Genomic DNA, 22,256 nt, shown 5'->3' on the forward strand with positions numbered 1-22,256 from the left:
TAGATGAAATTTTTTTAAACGGGAAATTAAATAAATAATAAATATAGAAGCAGATACGGGGTAGACGAGTCTGACCAGGTGCGTCTTGTACAGAGCACGGGAATTGAGCGCGACGCTCGACAAGTTTTGGGTGTCGCTATTGCAGATACGCAATTGCCTTTTGGAAGAACAAATTTGAACTAAAGTTCAGCCATTCCGCAAACACCCTGGTGCTCAGCTGTTGTCGAGTAGCCCCATTTCTCCGGAGGACAGAACACAACACGGAGTTACATCTACTCAAAAATGTCTCCGAACTTTATTATTTTGTTTTTATTGTCTATTTAGCCCACCTGTCGCACCTCGTTAGGATTTGCGGGAGCAGAGGAACAGCAGAGCGGATCGGCTCCACTTAGCATGGCAGAGGCGGCAGCAGCAGGTGGCCTGGACCGGGGCCTTGAGGAGGAGCTGACTTGCTCCATCTGCCTGCAACTCTACGTCGACCCCGTGCTGCTGGGCTGCCCACACACCTTCTGCAGAGAGTGCATCGTGAGCGCGTGGCGCGACGGTGCCTGCGCCTGCCCCGAGTGCCGCAGGGTCTTGCCCTTTGGCTCCAAGGAGCAGATGCGGCAGCAGCTCGTGAAAAACTTCAAGCTGGCCAGCATCGTGGACAGGTGCTGGTCCCGAGAAAAGATAGTTAGTTTGTTGGTGGGTTAGTCCATTGGTTTAGTGCAGGGGTCGGCAACCAAAATAACAAGAAGAGCCATTTCTTTCCAATTCGGTACAAAATTCAGTATTTCAAGAGCCGCAATGCATCTGAGTACATACTGTACATACGTACATATCGTCAAGAAGCAGCCCGTAAAGAGCCGCATGCGGCTCCGGAGCCGTAGGTTGCCGACCCCTGGTTTAGTGAATTACATTTGTTGAGCCAGCTGGCTCAGATTGGGAAAAATTTAACCCACTTTTCACCCAGTCTCTGTCTATCCTATGTGTCTCTATGTACCTCTATGAGTCTCCCATGTGTCTATATGTATCTCTATGAGTCGCAATACATCTCTATGAGTCTATGTATCCATTTCTTCTTCTTTTGTATGGCATTTTTGGGGACAGCAACAGATTACAAATTGATTTCGAGATTTTATATTGATTCGACTTCTTCAGGAGTAGCCGCATTGATTTGTTTTAGATTGCCGTTGAATGATCTGATATGTTGCACGGTCTGAGATCTTGCACCATAGTCACAAACTGGACTCTCGTAAATTTTCCATTTGTGAAGAAAGTGTCCACATTTTCTATGGAGTGTCCGGATCTGATTCAAGGAGAAACCAGATCTTCTTCGGTAGATAAGATCCTGTTTGGAGGATTGCAGGGTCGCTGATGATGGATTTATGCAAGATTTTGGTGTTTTGCCCATGTTTCCTCTCATCGTGCTTTGGTGGTCTTGTCATCATCATGTATGTTCTTTGCATATTACAAGAAAGATTTTCTTGATTTGAGCCTGTGTGGTGGGGCATGGAGATGTCTTTGTTTATTGGGAGGTTTGGATTTATGATGGCCTTGCAATACTCCCTCACAGATGCAGCATTGCGACAGATCTGCTGAGGATCGATATTTGCGAGGACCGAAAGCCACGGCAACGGTGTGCTCTTTAGCATCCCTGAGATGATCCTCATGGATGCATTTACCTTTGTGTCCACCAGCTTTGTGTGCATGTTTTTGTTCCAGGCTGGGGCACAATATCCTGCCGCAGAGAAGACTAGTGCTGTGGTGGCCGTCCGGAGCGATGTTGCCTTTGCTCCCAATGTTGTTCCGGCCAGTTTATGCACGAGATTAACTCGCGATTTTGTTGTTATAGCAGCATTTCACAGGTTTTGTGGAAGGTGAAGCTGCTGGCAAGAGTTACACCGAGGTATTTGATGTACTTGTCGTGCTGGACCTCTTCGCCACAGAAAGTGACGGCCAGTTTCTGGTCGGCGCTTGCATTGTTCAGATGGAATAATGTTACAACAGTGTTTCTTGGGTTTGGGCGGAGCCTCCAGTACTTGAAGTACGTTTCGAGTTTCTTGAGGTCTTCGCACAAGTCACTTTTGACCTAAATTTTGAGTCATTCTTTGGACGGCAAGTGCTAGGTCATCGGCGTAGCCAAATTTCCGGCCGACGGTGACAGGGAAGTCACTTATATCTATGTATGTTAAAAGTGCCACAGCAAGCACTGATCCTTGTGGGAGCCCGTTACTGAGGAAGCAGGCTCTGCTGACAGTGTTTTCTAGGTGGACATAGTATGGCTGGTTGGACAGTAGCGATGATAGAAGTCTGAGGGTCTGCTGGCATCGGATGTCCTTAGACAGCTTTAGCACGAGGCCTTCCCACCATACTGTGTCATAGGCCAGTGATAGGTCTATGAAAGCGGCTCCTGTGATGTTTTTGTACTGGTAGCCAGCTTCAATGTGTGTGGTGAGTGCCAACACTTGATAACAAATGCTGTGGCCAGGGTGGAAGCCAGCCTGTTCAGTTGGTATAGTTTCCTCGAAGATCGGTGACATACAGGTCAGTAGCATCCTCTATAGGAGTCTGTACACTGTAAAAAGCAGGGATATGGGGCAGAACTTATTTGGGTTTGTGGTTGATTTCCGGAATGGCAATGACCTACGTTTGTTGCCATTTTTGGGAATTTGCCTAAGGAAATTGTCTGAAAACAATCTGGCCAGCCAGTGACATCCTTTTTGGCCAAGGTGTTTAAGGAACTTGGGATAAATCCCATTCAATCTTGTGGCCTTTCCTAATCTGGTGGCTTTTATGGCATCAATGACCTCTTCTTCATTGAAGGGGTATAACAAGGCTGTTGTCGGTGCACATTCTGCTATTAATTGGTGGAGTTTTCATTTCACTCGCTGTCTTTGCCGATCTGTAGATATCTTTCCATTCAATATCATCTGTGTGGCGATGGCATTGATGGGCACATTGGCGGTCTTGTGTCTCGGTGGTGGTGCTGCTCCTTGGTGTCTCAGGAGGCACCAAGCTTTATGGCTTGAGTGTGTTAAATCTAATGACTCCATCGCTTCTGTCCACCTTTGGCTCCTGCATTCATTTAAGGAGTCCAGGAGAGCTTTTCCACACTCTGGGTTTCCTGACTCTGTATTTCTCGAGCAGGGACTCGCTTTGTCATTTCCAGCATGGAGTGTATTCTGCCCAGTAACCCCATGGAATTTGTGAGTGGGCTGATTGAGCACAATCTTGGTGAAACGTTCATAGTTTTCTGATTTTGGTGGATTCTGGGAGACAGTGCACACGATATCTTCAATAAAAGGTTCCCAGTTGCCCTTTCTTAAGTTGCATTGTGGCACAGGGGTGGACGTGATCATCAGAATTTTGACCCCGATATGCACCAAGCCTGGCCTGTGCTAACTGTTCGGGAATTGTCTAGAACCATTCTGGAAGCACACAGCGGTTCACCCGAACAGGAACACGACACAAAGCACGGGTAAGGGTTTGAATCCATCTTCCATCGTGCGGAATGGAAGGTGCCTTGATCTTTAGCGTCAAACAGAATGAACAGATAACTAGTTGCTGCCCAGTTGATGACCCATTCTCCACAGGTTTCATTGGTTGAATACACCAGGCCATGTGATGGCTGTTGAAGTCACCTGCGAAAACCGCGGGATGGGTCGCAGCAGGCAGCATGTTTGGGCTCCATGTGGTTATTGGAGGTTTATATACATTTATCACAGATACATAATTGATTTTGACGATGATGATGGCTGTCGGTATGTTGTTTTCTGCGTTCGTTGTGGTGAGGTCCTTGAAATGGAATTTCACGTGACGTTGGTAGTCCCTGCTTGGGATGGTGGTAGCTGGCAGCTAACAGAAATCTAGGATTTTTTATTTTTGAGGCTCTTGTCAGCTGTACATGAGTTTCCTGGAGCAGGAGCGCGTCGAGCCATCTGGGCTGTGAGGAAACGTCCCAGCAAGTCGCACTTCGGCCTTGATAGATACTTCTGCATTTAGATAGCAGAAACGTAGTGACGGCCCTATTCTGCGGTAAGTTTGGCCATGAAAAGGATTTTTGGTGTTGTAATACTGATCAGGAGGGCCATTTTGACATTCAATTGCCGGGATGATAACATCAGTTTGTGACAAGCACGTTACAGTGCAGACCATGGGTAGATTGCCATCTTCTCCACCTATGTATCTCGTTTAGTCTCTGTATCTCTATTAATTTCCTATGTATCCCTAATGAGTCTCTATGTGTCTCAAAATATATGTATCTCATCTCTATGAGTCTGTTTAACACGTAGGCTTTCGCGACCAATATCCTCCATAATACAGGTTTTTAGGGTTAGATCACGTAAATCTATAAATGTGTCGTTAAACCCGCCACCATCTGACACAGCCAATTTAGTAAGGTTTGTCACGTAGACAGAACATGCCAATTTGTTACTAGTCCAGCACACAACATTTACAAGCTGAGTACTCAGTTTGTAAATGTTGTGGTTTTGCTCTCCAACACACCAGTGTGCTGTGTTAGTAACAAATTGGCATATTCTTTTTACTTGACAAAACATACTAATTGGCTGTGTCGGGTGGTGACGGGTTTAACAACATATTATGTATTTACTCTATGAGTCTCTATGTATCTCTAAACATCTCTATGTATCCCTGTGAGTTTCTGTGTATCTCTACGAGTATCTAAATATCTTGATCTCTATGAGGCTATACGTATCTCTACGTATCTGTATGAGTATCTATGTATCTCTGTGGCTCTGAATCTCTATGTATCTCTATGAGTCTGTTATTTTATTAAGTTTGCTGAGCCAGCTGGCCAGGATGTGGCAAAACCCATCCCACTTTTCACCCAGAAAACTGAAGAGCAGCACATACTAAGTATTACTCATCTTACATTAAAACTGACAACATTTCAGAATCAGAGTTAAAATTAAACAACATTATTTCCAAGGATATGTTAATTTGAAATGGTTAATTTCTCTCTCTTTCTATATGGTGCTCTGAAGCCCTATTTTGGGTCTGCTGCGCCTTATATACACGTTCATAGTAATAATGAAGAGTGACCAATGTAAAAGTAAGAAAACGGTTGCAACAAAGAAGAGAGACAACCAAATGATGCAGGCATTGATGGGAAGGAAACTGGCACTATTTGGACACAATAGTGCCAGTTTTAGGATGGACAACAACAGAACATTTTAAAGTGTGGTGTTGTTGTTTGAGGAAAAATTAAAGGAACCGGAAAGAGTGAAAGACCAAAACAGAGAATGGCTTGATGACGACTTTATAAGAGATTGGTGCTAGAAATATATGGCACTACGTGAGTCATATTGTCACTACAAGACAAAGAAAGTGGAAACTAATGACAATGTTTCAGTGGACACCTACTATGGGGGCTATCAGCCCATGGATCATGATGATGATAAATAATTACAAAAGGCATCAAGCTACAGAGGTAGTCTTGTGACATTGTTCGTGATTTATAACACGTTGTGGATTTACAGAGCAGGCATGCTGCTCCCACATCTTAAGACGCTGCTGTGCAGAAACAGAGCGAGTACACAACCCACAACATGCTGTATACCATAACTAAGGTTTTTTAGAGTTAGAGCGCGTAAATATAAATGTGTCGTTAAACCTGCCACCACCCAACACAGCCAATTAGTAAGGTGTGTCACGTAAACAAAACGTGCCAATTCGTTACTAGTTCAGCACACTGGTGTTTTGGACAGTAAATCCCACAACATTTACAAAATGTATGTATAACCTCTTTCACACCGTACATAACCAACCGTGCTAATTGGAGGTGACGGGGGAAGGACAACAAACTAAACTCAGAAAAACTCCCGGTCTCTGGAGTTGTCATCTGGTTAAACAAAATATATTTGTAACCTGAAACTGTCTTTTGTCTCGCGACTCCCTACTCATGTTTCGTGACAGTACAATACTAAACAAAACTCTTTTACATTTTACCAGATAAGGCCCACTGAGCTATATAGCTCTTTTTCAGAAGTGACCTGTCTATAACAAATGAATGCTCAACCAACTGGATTATCATCACGTGGAAATTCATAGGAGAAGTCAAATACTCTAAGCTCATGATTGTTGATTCTAAGCGTGGAGGGGGAAAAATGGAGGACCTGGAAAAAAATCCATGCAATCACCATGGGAGAAAGAGGCAGACTCCAAATATACAGAAGTAACCATTGTCAGGGTATGGGATCGAACACACGACCTCCTGCATACCAGGCAGGGTAGTTAACATCTCCGCACCGCGGTACCCCAGTGTTTGTTGTTATAAATGCAGAGGGGAAAACTGGACAACCAAGGAAAAATCCATAAGACCACAGGGGGAATGAACACCCACACTCTAAATGTATAGCAGACTTCGGGGTCGGGATCGAACCCACGACCTCCTGTGCACCAGCTGAGATAGTTAACATCTTGCCACCGTGGTGCCCCAATGTGGACAAGTGAGCTACGGGAGATCTGGCCGCTATTCACGGTCGCTCAGTGAAGACAGTTTGTACCAATAGGTTCTCAAGTCTCAGCCTGGAGGGGGAACGGCCGCGGAAGGAGCTCAACCCGAGCTTGGCACTAGCGAGGCCCCCGAATCTGGACCTCTGTGCTCAGCATGGCAAGGCACTTGCCATGTTCTGCCAGGAGCACGGGGCGTCTGTGTGCGCCGACTGTGTCACGAGCGGTGCACATCGGGGCCACAGGCTGACGTCAACAGAGGAGGCTGATCGGCAGGCAAAGGTGAGGTGCTCTGAGCGCGGCAACCGTGTGGTGATGATGGTGGTGGTTGTGGTGGTGATAGTGGTGGTGTTGATGATGGTGGTGATGGTGACGATGGTGATGGTGGTGGTCGTGATTGTAGTGGTGTTTGTGGTGATGGTGGTGGTACCGACAGTGGTGGTGGTAGTGGTGGTGATGTTGGTGCTGGACGGTAATGCTATGGTGAGCAGTGCCATGTGCGGAGGGCGAATTTAAATTTGCCATTCCCCTCATGGTGTTTGTAGCCACCACAACATCCAAAGTGGGCTCTGGACAGGTGCGAGGGGCTGGTAACCCCTCCACATTCAATTACCACTAATCCACAAAAAAATATATACAGCAAAGCTTGTGCCGGAGGCCCAGGGGGGACAGTCATCTATGATGTGTCCTGGCCAAACTTACATTTGGCGGAGCCAGGAGATTGAATCCTTACCCTCGGGGGTCCCTATAGAAACAGCAAAAAGCCACTGCGGGTGGCCACGTGGAATGTTCAAACGCTCACTGCGGAGGAGAGGCTGTCACTCTTCTGTCGGGAGCTCGACCGGTACCGCCTGGATCTCTGTGGTATTTAGGAGGTCCGATGGACCGGCTCTGGCTCCTGCCACCATGAGGGGTAGACAGTCCTTGACTCGGGGCAGGAGACTGCCAAACAACAGGGAGTGGCTCTTCTTCTGAACAAAATAATGAAGGGGGCATGGGAGTTTGGCGATGAGGTGTGGGAAGCTGTACACCCCAGACTACTTTGGGCTCGCCTTCCTATCAACCAGAGGCGAGGAGTGGAGGACGTGGTTACTTATGCCCCCACTGAAGATGAACATCTGTGGAGGGATGCAGGCAAGGCCGATGAGTCAAATGCGTTTTATGACCTCCTGTCACAGGTGCGAGCTAAAGTGGCCCCTCGAGATAGAGTCATCCTGTTGGGTGACTTTAATGCCCGAGTTGGTCATGATGCTGGCACCTGGTTTAGATTGATTTGAATGCATGGGCCGGGTCAGCTCAATAACATCGGTAGGAGGCTGCTTGACTTTTGTGCAGCCCATGAGCTTGTAATTACCAACACACTGCTCCGGCATGAGCGCATCCACACAACATAATGGATGCACGCCAGGTCAAAGCAAGAACATCTGCTGGACTAGATAGTGATGGAACAGTGGATGCAGACCCATGTCCTTGGCACCAGGACCTACTTTGAAGCTGATATGCCCACTGAGTATAGACTTGTCATCTGTAAGATGCACCTGCATTTTTCCACTCCGCTTTTGGGTGTATACCCAGGACCCCATTCAAACACACAATGGCCTGATCTCAGATAGCTGATGAAACTTGCCAGCGAGATTTTCATCATTGCTTTCAGCTGAGGTTGACCTCGTCCCCCACTCCTCATGATGCCGAGGGGAAATGGGTGAGGTTAAGGACTGTGGCTCATGCAGCTGCAATGGCTGCTTTAGGTGCATTGTCCAGACCTCCCCAGAGACCCTGGCTGACAGGGGAGGTGTTCAGGCTGTCTGATAAAAAGCACCAGGCCCACTCACCGTCTATAGCATCCCACATCAGAGAATGAGGAGGCTTACCGCAGCCTTCACTCGGAGGTTCGGAGAGCCGTGAGGCGCTGCAAGGATGGGTGGTGGTCGCGGATTGCTGAAGAGATGGAGTCTGCCTCAGTAGCTCGCAACCACAAATCACTCTAACTCCATCAAAAACGTCACTTGCAGTCTTACACCTATCACCATCAGGGGAAAGAACAGTGATCCAATCTCCGACCCCCAGGAACAGGTTTTCAGATTTTCTGAGCATTTCTGTGAGGTCTTGGGGGAGGGGAAATCACTCAGCTTGGAAAACATAATGGGGCAAAGTGAGGATGACCCTGCTGAGGATGCAGTGTCTTAAATATTGGAAGAAGTAGTCACCCCCTTGAGTGGCTGGCTGAGGTGCCAGTTGTTAAGGAAGAACTGAAGGCGATCCAGAGTTTTAGACCGGGAAACGCACCAGGCAGCGATGATCTCCCAAGCAAAATGCTGAGGGAGGGTGGTGTTTGTGCACAGACTGCCCTACATGACATTATAATAACAGTCTGGACCACTGGACGGGTTCCACAGAATTGGAAGGATGCCCTGGTGGTTCCCCTCTTTAAGAAGGGAGACTGTTCAGACTGTAACAACTAAAGGGCATCTCACTCCTCTAAGATTATTCAACATCGCCTTGCCAGGCACGCTGAGGAGAGGCTTGCAGAGCCCCAATGTGGTTTCAGGGAAGGCGGTCCTGCACAGATTCTATATTTTCCGTCCGTCTGCTACAGCAGAGATGCAGGGAGTTCCAACACGACCGATGTCTCTGCTTTATTGACCTGGTCAAGGCCTATGATACATTAAAAGGCATCGCTTTCCCACCTGATGATGGACGCTTGTGTTACGTCCGAAACGTCGTGATTTATTTGATTTTATACCTACGTGACTTTACCAAAAGAACCAAAGAGTATTATTAAGGACCTTAATGATGGTGAGCGAGGCCAGGGTTAAACTACGTGGCCAGGAGTCGGAGCCATTCCCTGTTCACCTTGGGTTGCGACAGGGGTGTCATCTGGTTCCCACATTATTTAACGACTATTTCGACCACGTAGTTCATTAAGCCTTTGATGGCTTTACCGGAGAATTTTCATCTGGTACAGATATAATGGGAGGCTGATCGATGTCCAGGTGCCGTCAAGGGATGGCTCTATATTGGTCAACCACGTTATGTATGCCGATGATCCAGTGATTGTTGCTCACTCAGAGGATGAGTTGGAGGCACTGCTCCTGAAACTGGAGCGTGCCACTAAGAGGTGGGGCCTTACCATCAGCCCCACCAAAACTAAGCACCTGCCTGGGTATTTTGTACCATCAGACACTCAACCCCAACAACTCCCAATCGGTGATGGGGCAGTTGTGGAGAGAGTGGAGAGTTTCCCATACATGGGCAGTGTGCTCATGACCGGCTCCAGTTTGACGCAGAGGTCTCACTCCGAATTGATCAAGCGGCATTAACTTTTCATCGGCTGCGTAACGCTGTATGGAAGCTACCCGGTCTGTCGCTCCACACGAAGCTTCGGGTCTTCTCGGCCACTGTCATGCCCTCCCTTCTCTATGCTTGCAAAACGTGGACCCCCCTAATGAATCATCTTTGCCAGTTAGAAACATTTAGGCTGGCCTGCCAACGATCTTTCCTGGGTTTAACCAGGCTGGATTGTGCCAGGAGCTCACAAATCCTTGAAAAATCTGGGCAATGTCCCAATGGTGAGCTCCGGCAGGCAAGGCTGTGTTGGCTGGGTCATGTAGCCCACATGCCCAGCCACCACATGCCTAAACAGCTTTTGGTTATGCCAGTTAAACGGGCGCGGCACAGGCTAGAGAAGAGATGGAGTGATGTGGTACAAGAGGATGTAGAGCCGATTGGACTTGCCGATGACTGGTACAAACGGTGTCAAGATCGGCCTCTGTGGTGGAGGCTCGTGAAGGACGCTACTGGGCAGTTGGAGGCAGTCGCCCTCACGTGGCCTTAACATGCCATGCACATAGCCTGGCACAAGCGCCATTGTGAGGTCACTGTCACTTAGTGGGAAATGGCGGTTGTTGGTGGTGGTGGTGGTGATGATGATGGTGGTGATAGTGGTGATGGCTGTGGTGTGGCTCAGAGGTCAGATTCGAATCTGGGTTTGGGCCAAGCATGGTTGTGACTGCCCTCCTCGATTGATGCGACTTCGTGAGAACAGTGCAATCACGAAGCAAAAAAACGTTGGAGTTTTGCACTTGAACTTTGCTTTAAACTCGACTCGTGGTGCCCACTGGCACACGCACAACTAAAACTAAAAAATCCACATTGAAAATAGATAAACTTGCCAAAATCAACAGCGTTGCATTGAACACGCCTTGTAACGTTTCAGGACTGGTGCATTTTGTAAACTATAATCTAACAAAAAATTACAAGCTTTTTGTTTTACCAGGAAAGGCCCACTTAGCTTATACAGCTATTTTCAGAAGCTACCTGGCCATCACAAATCGTAGCTGAAGCAAGTTGCATATCATTTCAATATTTATAGTAGCAGTGAAACACTCTAAACACGTGATGTTTATTCTAAATGTGGAGGGAAAATTGGAGGACCCAGATACAAATCCACACGACTGTGGGAAGAGAAAGAGGGAGAGACACGCAAACTCCACATATACAACAGACATTAGGGTTGGGATCAGACCCCCCACCTCCTGTATACCAGGCGAGGGAGATTAGATCTCTTAGCCACCGTGAGTAGGCTGTGTGAATCCTGGTCTCCTCCCGCTCCTCAATGAACCACTCAATGAGGGCTTTCTCGATCGCTCATAACGCAAGACCTTCGGGAGAAAGCCTTAGGAAATCAGCGGAGGGCTTCCCATGGGTAAATCATCATCACGATCGATGGGGCGAGAGGCTCAACGTCTTTCAATTTGTCAGCCAGAGAGTGTCAAAGGTCGTTCCGGACCACAGCATTTCCAAGCCGGGCACAGTCTAGTCGCTTCTTTCCTGACTTCTGGAGACAGACAGGAGGGCGTACTCTCACCTGTAGTTTGGTCGTGATAAGTCTGTGATGTATCCAGCACTCAGCACCTCTCATTGCACGGGTGAGTAAGACGTCTTTTATATCGGAACGTCTCACAATGATGTCATCTATTAAGTGCCAATGTTTGGAACGTGGGTGCATCCAGGATGTCTTATATTTGTCTTTTATCCATAATAGAGCTCTTTTGGGTTGTCTTTTAGTTGAAATATGGTGGTCGTGATGGACAAGCTATGTTCAGCGCAAAGGGTCAATAACCTCATGCCATTTTGCATTAGCTTGCCCAATGCCATGCTTATCAATAACTCCACTCCACACCTCATTGTCCTTTCCCACTCCAGCATTGATGTCACCCAGCAAAAATATATTATCATTGCTGTGGATGCGACGGTGGGCCTCATCTAGTGCTTGGTAGAAGCGATTCCTAACCTCGCTCTCTGATGGTAAAGTCGGTGCATAGCCACTTATAAGTGTGGCATGGTGCTTTGCTAGCGAGATGCATATAGTAATGAGTCTCTAATTTATGTCAATCGGTGTCTCTGTGAGATTGGGTAGGAGGCTGTTTTTTTATTGTAAATCCCAAACCATGTAGATGTTGTCCTCCTTGGAGGTATCCCTTCCAGAAGAAGGTTTAACCCTGGCCTTCCTCCTTCAGGGAGCCTTCATCCAGGAGTCTGGTTTGGCTAACAATGTCAATGTTTTATCGCTTTATTTCCGCTGCAACTACGGCAGTTCTTCGATGGGGTCTCTCAGTGTCCCGGTCAGCGTCCAATAGGGTTTTTACACTCTATGTTGCCAGTTTAAGGGAGATTATTTTCTATTATATTCTTAGGTCTTTCGGTAATGTCACGTCGATAGGTTCAAAGAAAATAACCTATCTACATGACTTTACCGATTGACCCAAGAATATGAATTCCTATAGTCAAGAAAGCTTGAATTTAAGATTTATTTTCTTATTGTTTTTTCGACCGCAGACTGGAACAACCCTATAGGTGTGGTTACCTATCCATGTAAGTTTGAGTTTGCAATGTTTAGGCCACCTTTTCAAGGCCCCTTTCCATTGGGGGTGATCAGTGTGGATCCTAAATAGGACTACTCAGTCACACAGGGGTCTGCCGAGAGCAGCTGCAACTCAGTCCCAGCTGCTACTGACCAAATGCCCTGTGCCGCTGGCGTGCGGGGCTCTGACTAGGAGCTTTTGGATATGTTCGTACCTGCTCCCGTCACCACACCACTCAACGCCTCCAGACATTTGTCCAGTTTTTCCAGATGCGCGATTCACAGAGGCAGAAGTGGTTACCTGTGCAAAGTGTATATTTAGAGTATGGTTGGGGGTGCGCAAGTCCCAACAGCACTTCTTCACTGCAATAGGGTGGAATCCAGTGCAAAGGGAGAACCCAGGACGACTGGAACTTTTCCACAGTTGCAGGAGGCTGCCGGAGCTCCAGTCTATCGGAGGACCACCTTTCGCGCACCACCAGCACGTTGCTTTATTCTCAGGGTGTGCTCCCCTAGCTTTTGTCTTCCCAGACTTATCCACAAGGCAGCGGGAACACGGCTATAGAGACAAAGACAGACACAACATTTTTTTATAATAATGTTAATAAATACAGAGGTTTGATTAAATAAAGTATTAAATAAAGTAGTGGTTACTTGCATGCATGTGCTTAATTTGTCTTCAACGATTTTGCTTCTAAAAACATCTGGCATGTCTCACACCCCCAGAAAGGGAATCTCGCACCCCCAGGGGGTGCGTGCACCCCAGGTTTAAAACCACTGGTGTAGTGTATAGCGTAGTGTATAGTGTAGCTTATAGTCGTGTCATGAATAGTGGTGTAGTGTATCATCATTACGATCCATGAGGCAAGATAGCCCGGAGTAGGGGCCCACTGCACTTTTCTTCACTTGTTGTTTCCACTTTCTCCTCTCTCTTGAAGTGCTAATATGGCTCAAGTTAGTGGCTACATCTTTCTGGCACCAATCCCCTTATGACGCCTTCTTCAAGCCATCGTTTTCTGTGTTTGGTCTTCCTCTCTTTCTGGTTCCTTACATTGTTTCCGAACAACAACAACCCTTTTCATTTAATTGGTAAATATCGTGTATGATTTAAATCGTTTTGCTATAGGCTTTTTTGTTTGGTTTGTTTTCTTTTTTTAAAACAGGAATCCCTTTCGTGTTCACTCCAAAAACTTATGACACATAATGGGAAAGTTTCAGCAAGATTGAATATACTGAAGAACACGGAAGCCAATGTAGAGGTGAGACCCAATAACACAATAACACGAATTCCCATGAAATGAAGATGACTGATGATGATACAAATACTCGACTTTATTAACCTTCCAGGCAATAATAATACTAGAGTAGGTGTTTACAATGTTCAAACAGCAAATAGACACCGATTATATAATTCACTGTGTAAAAAAGAAAATGTGTTCCTGGGTAATAAGTAAGCAAAGTTTGTGGGGAATAATAGCCATTTTCTATACTTTTGAGGCATAAGCAATTAGAAAATAACACTTACTACCCAGGAACAAAAATCGTGTTACATCGTGAATTATCACGACAAGGCATGATCAAGTCTGCACCAACCACAACATCACACTTGTGGTAAAACGTAAAAACAAACGTGCTTTGATAGTAACATATGCACTAGCTTTGAAACAGAAAAAAGTCAGTTATATTGGCCAAAAAGGGTACCATAGATGTAACTGCTCAACCCGGGCTATTGATACTTTGATATTTGCATTGTCATCGTGCTGTTCGCCTTTTGGCGTTATACTCTGGTATAATACCGGGACTCCTTTTTTACCAGTATCACTGATTGTCATACACCACTATCAGGATGATCACCTTGATACATCTGATGGTTATCTTGAAACATCTTGATACTGGTTGCAGGCCAATTAGTTCCAAGGAGAATGCCTACATTATAATCAAAGCAGTTTTGTTTGCATATTTTACCACAAGCATGGTGTGTGGTTAATGCAGACTTGATGAGGCCTTGTAGTGATAGTTCGTGTCCATTTCGGTTTTTGGGTGCCCTCGTGGCTAGGAGATGTTATCTCCCACGCCTCGTATGAAGGAGGTTGTGGGTTTGATCCCGACCCTGACGATGCCTGCTGCTGTATCTTTTGAGTTTGGTTCTCTCTCTCTGTCCCCCCGTGGTTGTTGTGCGGATTTGTCTCCAGGTCCTCCGTTTTTTCCGTACACATTTTGAATCAATGTCACGCATTTAGATTATTTGACTGCTGCTATAAATTTCCACCTGATGATCATAATCAATTTGGTTTAGCTATCAAAAAATATGTTTGAACATCTTAATACCTCTCGTATTCTTGTCAGAAACAGTAAAGCCTATTCTTACATAATTTTTTCCTTCCTCCCCGAATTCCTTTGTTTAGATCAATACCTCACATGCTCATTTTCGTGCTGCCCTTTGGTTCAGAACATTAATACCGATTCCACTTAATGCCGATATCAAACCGGCCACCATCCGACATTGCCAATTAGTATTGTGGTTTGTCACGCCAATAAAACGTGCCAATTCGTTACTTATTGGAGAGTAAAACCCCTCACAACATTTGCAATTCATATACTGACGTTTCGCCGGTAATTCTAAACAACCAGCCATATCAGGTGACAGCCAGAATTGTGGAGAAATCTTCCTGTTTCGGTCTTAAATGTAGGAGAAATAAATGTGATGCCAATTGTGAACCAATCAGAAGAGAAGAGGGGGGTTAATATATTAATATAAATTGCAATAGACATCTACTATTGGTTGGGTTATTGCAAGCTGCCGTCATGCTGGTGTGGCGCGTTGCTGATGCTCCTACCAGCGAATTGAGCGGCAGCTCCGTCAATTGTTCTTTCTCGCACGCCACAGTGTGTCCAATGCCCCTTCGCCTCCGCCAACCCACACTCTCATCCACGTGGCGAACTTTGGACGAATGACAGCTCGCAACTCACGTGGTTCATGCTTATCCATGCAGCGGTGGTACTTGTAACTACAACTGTAATCTTTTCACGCTAAAATTATATACTCGTCCCCTTTCAGGGAACGTCGGCAGCTTTTGACAAATCCATAGACGACGCTTTTAACGCTGCAATCAAGTCCCTCGAGGAAGAAAGGGCCACGCTCAAGCAGTTGGCGCATGCAGAACAGAGTAAACTATTGGGCCTAATCCGTGGCCAGATGGCGCCCCGAGAGATGATGGTCGCTGAGACGGTGGTTGTCACCAAAGAGGTGCAGGCGGCTTTGCAGGAAACGAATCACGTGCGGGCTATCCAGGTACGTGGAGAACAGAGGACACCAGTAGTGTGGAAATGGTCAATAGCACCTTCTGCTACTGCTGCTGCATTGGCTTCCGGTTGCTGAACGAATACAGTGTAATAAGGTCGCGCTCATGACACACACACAAAGTGCCTGCCACGAATGAACCACACAATACTTTTGGTGATCTCGTCACGGAGCTGTATACTACCATCACGCGAGCTCCTGTCATCCTTGCAGCAGCAGTGGCAGCGGCGGCTATTGGCTCAGCCGTCGAACAAAAACGGTCACCACTTCATTGCGTGGCATTTTCAAACACGCTGCTTCTGCGGCCATCTGGAATACTTTTCCTTCTGATATTAGGAAGCCACTAAGAGCTACGATGCACCTTTACATCATCTAGATTGACAAACTCATTTCTTTAGTTTAACACGTAGGCTTTCTGTTTGTTTAAGGAGAAATCCTATTTTCGACTTAAAACCATTAGATTTGTATTTCAGTTTTTTAAGTAAAGTCTTAGACTCGCAAACCAACTGACCTGGAAGAACTTAAACATGATTTTGTGAATGCTGAGTCATCATGCATGCCTACAGCTGTGTTTTAAAATGTTTTTTTCTGAACGATGGGCGACATACACAAGTTTATTAATAATTCGAGCATATCTAATCAATACCATAACAAATTAAATAAACTAAAACGTAAACGTCTATTACTTGCAGCATTCATATTAAATTCATATCAGCATCTCGAATGACAATACAGATATTAGTTTTTTTTGGTGTAGCATTCATTTTGGGACACCCCGTATATCAACATGAGATGAGGTTACCCTGAGATGGTGACCAGCTTACCAATGGATGTCTCGCGCGTGCGCCCCCTGTCCCTCTGTCGCAGGTGAGCGGTGAGTTGGAGAGAAGGTAGGTCGCGCACCTTCACGTCACTCCACGGCCACTCAACTTCCCAATCCCAGTTTAATTGAACATTCAATATCCATGTTTTACTGGTACTACGATGGTGAATAAATAATATGCTCGCTTTACCCTTCCCCGCAATGATAACACCGGAGTTGTGTTAAGATGTCGAGACACCTACGATCGTAAGTCCATCATCAAGTTTGTGTTCACCCTCAAATCATGATTGTAGTGAAACATGCAAACAGACTTCGATAAGAATAATCTACGCATTGTTCTTGGAATTGATTGGCCTACACCAGAGCTACAGTCCCCTTTATGGCCTTGTCATGAAGGAGACTGTATTATTGCCATATTTTATCATCATCGTGATAGTACCGACCCTGACGCCTGCCGCTGTATATTAGGAGTCTGCATTTCTCTCTGTGTCCTGGTGGTTGCGTCGATTTTTTTCTCCGGCTCCTCCGGGTTTTTCCTCCACATTTAGAAACATGCATCTAGGCTATTTAGATTATTTTGCTGCTATAACCGTCAAATTTGTAAGCCACTTTGTTGAGTTATCATGTGTGTCCAGGTAGCTTTAAAAAAATAAGTTATTTCCTCAGTGAGATTTGTCTGGTAAAAGCGAGTTGGTTTTGTGTTATTTGTATGTTTGGGTAATTTTTTTACCTTTCTTGTACTTTTCACTATGATCATTTTTTTTTGTATTGTTTGTTATAACGTTTGTATCCGTGCCTACTGGACATCTGTGAAAAAGAGATTTATACCTCATTGGATTCCTCCAGGAGGCTGTTGCTCTGGTGCAGGCCAATCAATTTTGAAGACAATGCATACATTGTTATTATTATTATCAGTGAACGTTTGTTTTCATGTTTTACAACACGTGTGATGTGTGGTTCACGCAGACGTGATGATGCCTTGCAATAATGGATGTGTTTATTTAGTGTTTGAACATTTTAACACAACACCTGTATCATTATTCTTATTCTTACCGGGAAGGGTATTGCAATCCTATTCTTTGTAATCATCTTGATACTGGCCAACAAAGGTTGTCCTATAGATCCACGATATTCTCATTCCTTATTTGTTTTTCCCACATTCAGGATAATGGCCGCGATGATGAAGAACCCACCAAATGACAACATCGTGACTAGAGACCTCTTTTCGTCCTTGCGTGGCCTGCTGGAGAGTCTCTCCTCCAGAATCTCCAATTGGAAGACAGAAAACGCGATGCTCAGAAGTAAGAATGTGTGATGCGTGCGGTGGCGCAGTGGTTAACGAGTGGCTGTGTTGCGAACCAGGCGACCCAAGTTCAATTCCCGCTCATGGCCACCAACACCAGTGATGATTATATGAACCGGTCCTGGGCCCCCAGCCCCCACCCCAGCTCAACTCAGCCTCAAATGAGTACCTGGTGTGGTGTGTAGTAAACATCACCGCTGGGGAGACAAATGTGCCCGGGTCTGGTGATAGCCAACCACCCCCTCAGTGCTGCGCAATAACAACAGACTGCTACAGGCTATACAGGGGATATTTTTATTTGGCGTCAAAGTTGTGGAATAGAGAACACACTTAATAATAATATAATTAATAATAATTTACAATTGTAAAGTTCTGCATTTAATCCGTAGATCCCACCAATGCACCGCTGTGTATGGAAAGCCAGGAAATAAACAGAACCTGCAGAGGGCAAAAGGCCATAACTAGGCAGATGGTAAAGGCCAATTTACCCATTCACTCACCCACCTCACTCACTCACCCACTCATTCACTCACTCACCCACCCACTCACTCACTCACTCACCCACCCACTCGTTCACCTACCCACCCACTCACTCACCCACTCATTCACTCACCCACTAAATAACTCACTCACCCACTCACCGAATCACTCACCCACCGTCCCTGTTATATATTTTGATAACGATGAAAACGCTGATAAGTGGTACATCTGATGATCAAATCTAATTGCACACATATATTTATATAGCACCTTCACTTCAGGCGCTTGATGAACATGGCTTACAACACGGTGACACAAAATGGAATGGTGTAGTAGCGGGCTACCAGGTATTGAGGAAAGAGTGACAGCAACTACAGAGGGTCTACTCAGGGGATTACGAAAGGGGCTACAGGGGAGGCACAGGAAGGAGTGGAGGGGTGAGGAGGTGGGAAGAGGACGAGAATGGGCATTGAAGAAGAGTTGTTGAGGCTTTAACCACCCTCCTGCTATTCGGAGGCTCACTGCCATGCGGGGGAAGTGGGATGCCCATATCGCGTGCTGACTGAACAGTGCAATCAGCTATTCCGCAAATGGAAATATATAAATGAAGGGAGTTACCAGATGCGTAAAAAAGGAATCTCACATTTATGAATGTGACTACGTCTGTGTGGCCACGCCATCCAAAACAAAGGAAAGCCGCTGCCGCCTACGAATTCAGAGTTTGGGAACGAATGACTGCGATGAAGTGAAGAGGCGCAAGAGAACGGGCGGCAGCGGTCCAGGGGAGCTACAGCAGGGAGAGGGGTGTTCCGTCAGCACGCACACGATCTGCTGTGGCACACACCGAATCACTAGAGGGGGGTGGGTGGGGATGCTGGTAGACAACCCGAATGGACACTCAAATGGGGCGCAAATGAGCGTGGGGAGGTCGCATGCCTAGAATTGCACTGAGAAACAGAAAGAGTGCCGTACGCATTACAGAGAATAAATGCAAAGGTTAGTGGTTTCATCTTGGCTTGTCAGGGGAGCTTTAAGTGGGTTTAGGCTTTGGGCAGTTTCGTCTACTAGCAGGACCGATGGGTGATGTTGCAGACTAAGAGACAGAATGGCAGCCCAAGGTGGAAATGCACCTAAATGGACACTCTCCCTTGGAGATGGAGTGATAAGTTATCAGTTTGTGTGATGAAAAAAAGTACATGCATTATTACCCTTTCTGTAAAAATAATAATAATACAGGAGGTGTTAAGATGTTCAAACACCAAATAGACACACCTTTTTCAAGGAATCATCGAGTCTGCATGACACATCCTGTTTGTGGTAAAACAAGCAAACAAACACGCTTTGATGATGTACACGCTGTCCTTGTGTATATAGTTAAGAGACAACCCAACCCAACGGTTATGTTTTTTGGCTATCGCACTTTGACCATAGTCGTGAACCCCTGAGTACCTAGTTTAACCACCGGCAGCTGAAACCTCTACTTAAACCCAAGATCTGAACGGTGGAAGTGCAGCTGTTTTGGAGCCTCCAGCACCGTTGTTTGTCATTGTGTCAATAACAGCAGGAGCAGTCCACCAGCTAGGGCAGCCGATGACTAACCACTGTCCTTTCCCTGTGCGTTCTACGTTCGAGAAGATTTCAGGAGCCCAACCCTTGATGAAGATACGCTCCATTACCAACTGGACGCCGATGACAGTGGCAAGGCCCTGAGCTTGTCTCGGCCCCTCAGGAGGCGGCGGGACGTGACGGAGGGCTGTGAGGCGTTCTCCTACTGGAGGCAGGCGCTGTGTGAGGAGGGCTACACCTCTGGGTTGCACTACTGGGAGGTGGATGTGAGCGAGTGCGACGAGTGGTGTGTGGGTGTCTGCTGCGGGTCTATGGAGCGGAGTGGCAATACCAGCGATGCGGAGCTGGGTGAAAATGCCGAGTCGTGGTGCATAAAATACAGAGACGATGATGACGACGACGACGACGATGGCAACCTGAGTGCCTTTTATGATGCAGAGCAAACCGACATTGAAATCAGCTGCGATGGTGGCCGTAGCGGCTGCCATATCGACAGGGTGGGCATTCTGCTGGACTGTGACATGGACCGACTGTCATTCTATGATGTTTCACAGGCACGGGTCCACTTGCACACCTACTATTGCATGCAGTACGGTGTTGCACTCTTCCCTGCGTTCAAAGTGCTAGACGGCAGCGTCACAATAGCCACGTGTCCACGCTCCTGTGCCGGCCTCTGCTAGGCTTCTCAGGAGAGGTGACGTGGACCCAGCATGAGAGCGCTCTGTAAGCCTTGCTGTGTAGGTTAATCGTTCAAGGCACTGTTGCTCTCCTGGTTGATTACTGTCATAGATGTGCACTGTTCACTTCACCGTGGACATAGATTTCTATAGACTCACATAACTATCCACAGACTCAGTTAAACATAAATAGACTCAAATATCGACCTATCGATACCCACAGATGCACAGAGATACCCATAGACTCGCATATGTAATAAAGGACCCTCTCTCATGTGATGATCTCCGTTGTCCTTTATTGGGTTCGTAGAATCTTGATACCACGGCGTCCTCGCTCAGGCCCGCCTCTCTCCCGACGGTCACTCCACAGCCACTCTGCTGTTTCGTCTCTCCCGGCGATCACTCCACAGCCACTCTGCTGCTCCGATATGCAGTCTCCCTGCTGCTCCGCCTTGCACCCACACCGCTGCTTCGTCTCTCCAGCTTCCCTGCTGGCCCGTATACGGCTGGCCTTTCACAGCCCGCCTGCTCTCTCTTCGTCTGACACCGATGGCTGACGGTGTCGACGTCTCCCACCGCGTGGCAACCTCACCACTCTCTCCGTAATGCCCAGCGTGGTCTCCTCCTATTTCACTCCGTCTCAACTCCCCGATCCCTTTCCGGTTCTCTCCCTAAATCCTCACCCCCACGTGACTCTAACTCTTCCCTCCCCTCACGTGACCCAGGCTCCGCCCCCCCCCCTCAATCCTTGCTCGCATTACACTATCCCCCCCCCCTGATGAAAACCCAGCCGTCCCCGGCTGTAATAAATATATAGAAAAATAATGCGAGCAACATTTAACCATCTGGCATCACCGGACAACGGAGAATATAACAACAATAACAAGAACACAAGAACAATCAACAAAAGGAAAGAGATTTGGAACGCGTGCGGGTCGCCGGCCCGTCCCGAACGGGCGGCGGCCCCCCCACAGACCGAGAACGCGACGGGATTTTAAGATCGGCGGGAGTAGAACCGCCCGCCGCTGTTGGAGGCCCGTCAATGCCAAGGTCCCGTTTCCCAGAGAGACCCAAGTCTGAGGTCTCTGGCAACCGTGTCTGTGGTGGGGTTGGAGGGGCAGCGGGGTCAAGTGACCCCATCGCCGTGGTAGGCCCACCCAGAGCAGGATTCGCCACATCCGCCTGTGTCACGGCTGGTTCGTCTGTAGAAGGCACGACAGGCACGCTTGCAGAGTCAACAGACAAGGGCCGAGGTGCGTCGGGTGCAACAGACACTGGCAAGGCAACATCAGGGGATGACGCATCCGTCCGCGGGGCCACATAGGGCTTCAACCTAGACGTATGGATGTACCAGCGCCGCGATCCGAACTGAACCCGCGCGGACTGCGGGTTAGGGACTTCAATAAGCTCAACCGGCCCCTGCCATGGTTTGTGAAGCTTAGGGGAGGTCCCCGGCCGCACCTGCGGGCAGTGCAGCCATGCCATGTCCCCCACTCGCCAGGGGCATGTACCGGTCGAGCGCCGTGCACAACGCTCGTTACGCGCCTGAGTCTTGGCAGCAGCCAATCGGGCCCCCTCCCGTGCCTCGGCGACGCATCGAACAGTGTCCTGAATGTACTCGGGGAGAGGTTTAACAGGGCCCTTTTCCCCCGTCCCCAGCTGTACGTCCACCGGCGGCACATTCTCGCGACCGTACATCAAAAAAAACGGAGAATATCCTGTGGACGCATGAGGCGTCATCCGATACGCGGAGAGTACCCCAGGTATATGCAAGTCCCAATCCGCTT

At 47.3% G+C, this 22,256-nt stretch overlaps 1 protein-coding gene across 1 annotated transcript; it reads left to right on the top strand.

Moving 5' to 3' along the window:
* Nucleotides 1-326: 326 nt before the first annotated feature.
* Nucleotides 327-21,112, top strand: LOC144953386 (E3 ubiquitin-protein ligase TRIM11-like). Its single transcript, XM_078883950.1, has 7 exons — nt 327-650; nt 6,516-6,738; nt 13,483-13,578; nt 15,378-15,611; nt 16,488-16,510; nt 17,608-17,744; nt 19,862-21,112. The coding sequence occupies exons 1-7, from the start codon at nt 394-396 to the stop codon at nt 20,470-20,472; spliced, it is 1,581 nt and encodes a 526-aa protein (XP_078740076.1). The 5' UTR covers nt 327-393; the 3' UTR covers nt 20,473-21,112.
* Nucleotides 21,113-22,256: the final 1,144 nt, after the last annotated feature.

This window comes from Lampetra fluviatilis, chromosome 75 (assembly GCF_964198595.1).
Source record: "Lampetra fluviatilis chromosome 75, kcLamFluv1.1, whole genome shotgun sequence".
In the NCBI taxonomy this organism is placed as follows: Eukaryota; Metazoa; Chordata; class Hyperoartia; order Petromyzontiformes; family Petromyzontidae; genus Lampetra; species Lampetra fluviatilis.

What these genes read in the sequence shown, in the direction of transcription:
- LOC144953386 (XM_078883950.1), top strand. Translation starts at nt 394, where the DNA reads ATGGCAGAGGCGGCAGCAGCAGGTGGCCTGGACCGGGGCCTTGAGGAG. An exon ending in CTGGCCAGCATCGTGGACAG is followed by an intron (nt 651 to 6,515) that starts GTGCTGGTCCCG and finishes TTGTACCAATAG; the next exon opens with GTTCTCAAGTCTCAGCCTGG. An exon ending in AGGCTGATCGGCAGGCAAAG is followed by an intron (nt 6,739 to 13,482) that starts GTGAGGTGCTCT and finishes TTTTTAAAACAG; the next exon opens with GAATCCCTTTCGTGTTCACT.